Source organism: Colobus angolensis, unplaced genomic scaffold (genome assembly GCF_000951035.1).
Source record: "Colobus angolensis palliatus isolate OR3802 unplaced genomic scaffold, Cang.pa_1.0 Scaffold84, whole genome shotgun sequence".
Lineage (NCBI taxonomy): Eukaryota > Metazoa > Chordata > Mammalia > Primates > Cercopithecidae > Colobus > Colobus angolensis.
Window position 1 is genome coordinate 1,589,169 of NW_012122265.1, and position 3,281 is coordinate 1,592,449.

A 3,281-nucleotide genomic window follows, 5' to 3' on the forward strand; every position below is an offset into this window, starting at 1 on the left:
AGTCCTGTCCTGATCCTGGGTCCTGTCTTGATCCTGGGTCCTACCCTGATCTGATCCTGAGACCTGCCCTGATCCTGAGTCCTGTCCTGATCCTGAGTCCTGACCTGATCCTGCCCTGAGTCCTGTCCTGATCCTGAGATGTGCCCTGATCCTGGGTCCTGCCTGATCCTGGGTCCTGCCTGATCCTGGGTCCTGCCCCGATCCTGAGTCCTGCCCTGATCCTGAGACCTGCCCTGATCCTGAGTCCTGTCCTGATCCTGGGTCCTGTCTTGATCCTGGGTCCTACCCTGATTTGATCCTGAGACCTGCTCTGATGCTGAGTCCTGTTCTGATCCTGAGTCCTGCCCTGATCCTGAGTCCTATTTTGATCCTGGGTCCTGTCTTGATCCCGGGTCCTGCCCTGTTTCTGAGTCCTGTCCTGAGCCTGCCCTGATCCTGAGTCCTATTCTGATCCTGAATCCTTTCCTCATCCTGGGTCTTATGAGATCCTGGGTTTCATCTTGTTCTGCTCATGGGTGATGGCTCAGGATGGGATCACCTGCTCTAGCGTGACTCCATGCATGGTCTCCCTATGCCTTCCGTAAACTGTCCCTGGGACTTTTGGAGTCAAGGCAGCATCAGTCAGCATCAGCATCAGCACAGGCGTGGGTTGAATAGGATCCCCTCATTCCTGTCCACCTGGAAACTCTGAATGTGACCTTATTTGGACACTGGGTCTTTGCAGGTGTAATCAAGTTAAGATGAGGTTATCCTGGAGTAGGGTGGGCCCTGATCCAATGTCTGGTGTCCCTGTAAGAGAAGGGAGGGGAGGAGGTGAGACACAGACACTCAGTGGAGAAGCCCACTTGAGGATGGAGGCAGAGATGAAGGATGCAGCCACAAGCGAAGAATGTCTGGCCACCACCAGAAGCTGAAAGATGCAGAAAGAATCCTCCCCTGGAGCCTTCAGAGAGTGCATCTCCCATGGAGAACTTGATCTTGAACTTCTGTCTGCCTGAACTGCGAGGCATCAATATCCGTGTTAAGGCTCCAGTTGGGGGCCATTGGTTATGGCAGCCCCAGGAAATGAACACTGGTAACAAGGATGAGCACAGCATCAAAGCCAAGTCCCTGTTCCCGTTGCCCTCACTGACACAGAAGGACAGGGGTCTTGTCATTTTTCAGAGGACATGTGAGGAAAATCATGAACTAAAGAAAAAGTGCAAAACTATATACACCTGAGGTTGTTTTAAGGTATTTTAAGATAAAGCAAACAAACAGTTTCCCTAAGGAAATGGCACAAACAGGAACCAGGAAATGACTGTGTGTCCAGCATCACTCCTGACCCTGGGCAGGCATATAAAGGGCCCAGGCTCAGGAAGCTCCACACCTGCACCTCCCTCTCACCTGCTCCTCTACCTGCTCCACCCTCAACCCACCAGAACCATGGGCTGCTGTGGCTGCTCTGGAGGCTGTGGCTCCGGCTGTGGGGGCTGTGGCTCCGGCTGTGGGGGCTGTGGCTCCGGCTGCTGTGCACCTGTCTGCTGCTGCAAGCCCGTGTGCTACTGTGTGCCAGCCTGTTCCTGCTCCAGCTGTGGCTCCTGTGGGGGCTCCAAGGGGGGCTGTGGCTCCTGTGGGAGCAGCAAGGGGGGTTGTAGTTCTTGTGGGGGCTCCAAAGGGGGCTGTGGATCTTGTGGCTGCTGCCAGTCCAGCTGCTGCAAGCCCTGCTGCTCCTCCTCAGGCTGTGGGTCATCCTGCTGCCAGTCCAGCTGCTGCAAGCCCTGCTGCTCCTCAGGCTGTGGGTCATCCTGCTGCCAGTCCAGCTGCTGCAAGCCCTGCTGTTCCCAGTCCAGCTGCTGTGTCCCCGTGTGCTGCCAGTGCAAGATCTGAGGCTCTGACTTTGGATCTCAGGTGAGTCCAGCATGTCCACGTTACCCAAGAAGTGACCAGCGCTGCATTTCAGTCCTGTCTGTCCCACAGCTCTAGAAGTTGTGTCCCCTGAATGTTGTGGAAGGTGATGACTCCAGGTTCTTGGCCTGTGCTGACTCCTTTTCCAGTCGTTCTTCATGAGAACTCTCTTCCTCTCTCCTGATGCCCAGCACCCTCCCAGTTCCTAGAGCCCTGCAATCTCCTCCGACAAGCCCCTTGCCAGGTCCTGCTGGGACAGGGCCCTCCCTCTCCATGACTCCTCCTGTCCTCCTTCTCCAGAGCAGCGGCAGGTCGGGGAGGCGCTGGAGATCTGCCCCCAACCCCAAAAGGCTCCAAACCTTCCTCCCCAGGAGGTGGCCACTCTTGTGGTTTCTCTCTCAGTTAAGGTTCACCAGGACCTGAGACACTTTAAATAAACACATTTCCCACCCACAAGGCTTGCTCTCACTGCAGCTTTCAAAAATAAATAAATAAATAAAACTTTTATTTTAGGTTCAGAGGAGCATGTGCAGGTCTGTTACGTAGGTAAACTTGTGTCCTGGGGGGTGTGTCGTACAGATTATTTCATCACCCAGGCACTAAACCAAGTACCCATTAGTTATTTTTCCTGATCCTCTCCCTCCTCCCACCATCCACCCTCCGATAGGCCCCAGCGTGTTGCTCCACTCTGTGTGTCCCTGTGTTGTCATCATTTTGCTCCCACTTGTAAGTATGTCCAGTATTTGGTTTTCTGTTCCTGAGTTAGTTTGCTAAGGATAATAGCCTCCAGTTCCATCCATGTTCCTGCCAATGACATGATCTCATTCTTTGTTATGGCTGCCTAGTATTCCATGGTGTATATGTACCACATTTTCTTTATCCAGTCTACAGTTGATGGGCATTTTGGTTGATTCCTTGTTTTTGCTACTGTGAATAGGGCTGTAATAAACATATGTGTGCATGTGTCTTTATGATAGAATGATTTATGAATCCAGCAACACATCAAAAAGCTTATCCACCACAATCAAGCAGGCCTTACCCCTAGGATGCAAGGTTGGTTCAACCTACACAAATCAATAAATGTGATTCATTACATAAACGGAACTAAAGACAAAAGCCACATGATCATCTCAATACATGCAGAAAGGCTTTTGATAAAATTCAACATCGCTTCTTTTTTTTTTTTTTTTGAGACGGAGTCTGGCTCTGTTGCCCAGGCTGGAGTGCAGCGGCCGGATCTCAGCTCACTGCAAGCTCCGCCTCCTGGGTTTACACCAGTCTCCTGCCTCAGCCTCCCGAGTAGCTGGGACTACGTTAGCTGGGACTACAGGCACCCGCCACCTCGCCCGGCTAGTTTTTTGTATTTTTTAGTAGAGATGGGGTTTCACCGTGAT

General features: G+C 52.3%; 1 protein-coding gene across 2 annotated transcripts; it reads left to right on the forward strand.

The window, feature by feature from the left end:
• Nucleotides 1–1,380: 1,380 nt before the first annotated feature.
• On the forward strand, nucleotides 1,381–1,987 carry LOC105503219 (keratin-associated protein 5-6). 2 transcript variants are annotated; one of them, XM_011930049.1, is made up of 2 exons: nucleotides 1,381–1,720; nucleotides 1,775–1,987. In XM_011930049.1, exons 1-2 carry the CDS (start codon nucleotides 1,426–1,428, stop codon nucleotides 1,867–1,869), a joined length of 390 nt encoding a protein of 129 aa, XP_011785439.1. In that variant the 5' UTR covers nucleotides 1,381–1,425; the 3' UTR covers nucleotides 1,870–1,987. The 2 variants fall into 2 exon arrangements, with proteins under 2 accessions (XP_011785439.1, XP_011785438.1); XM_011930048.1 differs by having other exon boundaries at nucleotides 1,426–1,869.
• The last annotated feature ends 1,294 nt before the right edge of the window (nucleotides 1,988–3,281 follow it).

What these genes read in the sequence shown, in the direction of transcription:
- LOC105503219 (XM_011930048.1), top strand. Translation starts at nt 1,426, where the DNA reads ATGGGCTGCTGTGGCTGCTCTGGAGGCTGTGGCTCCGGCTGTGGGGGC.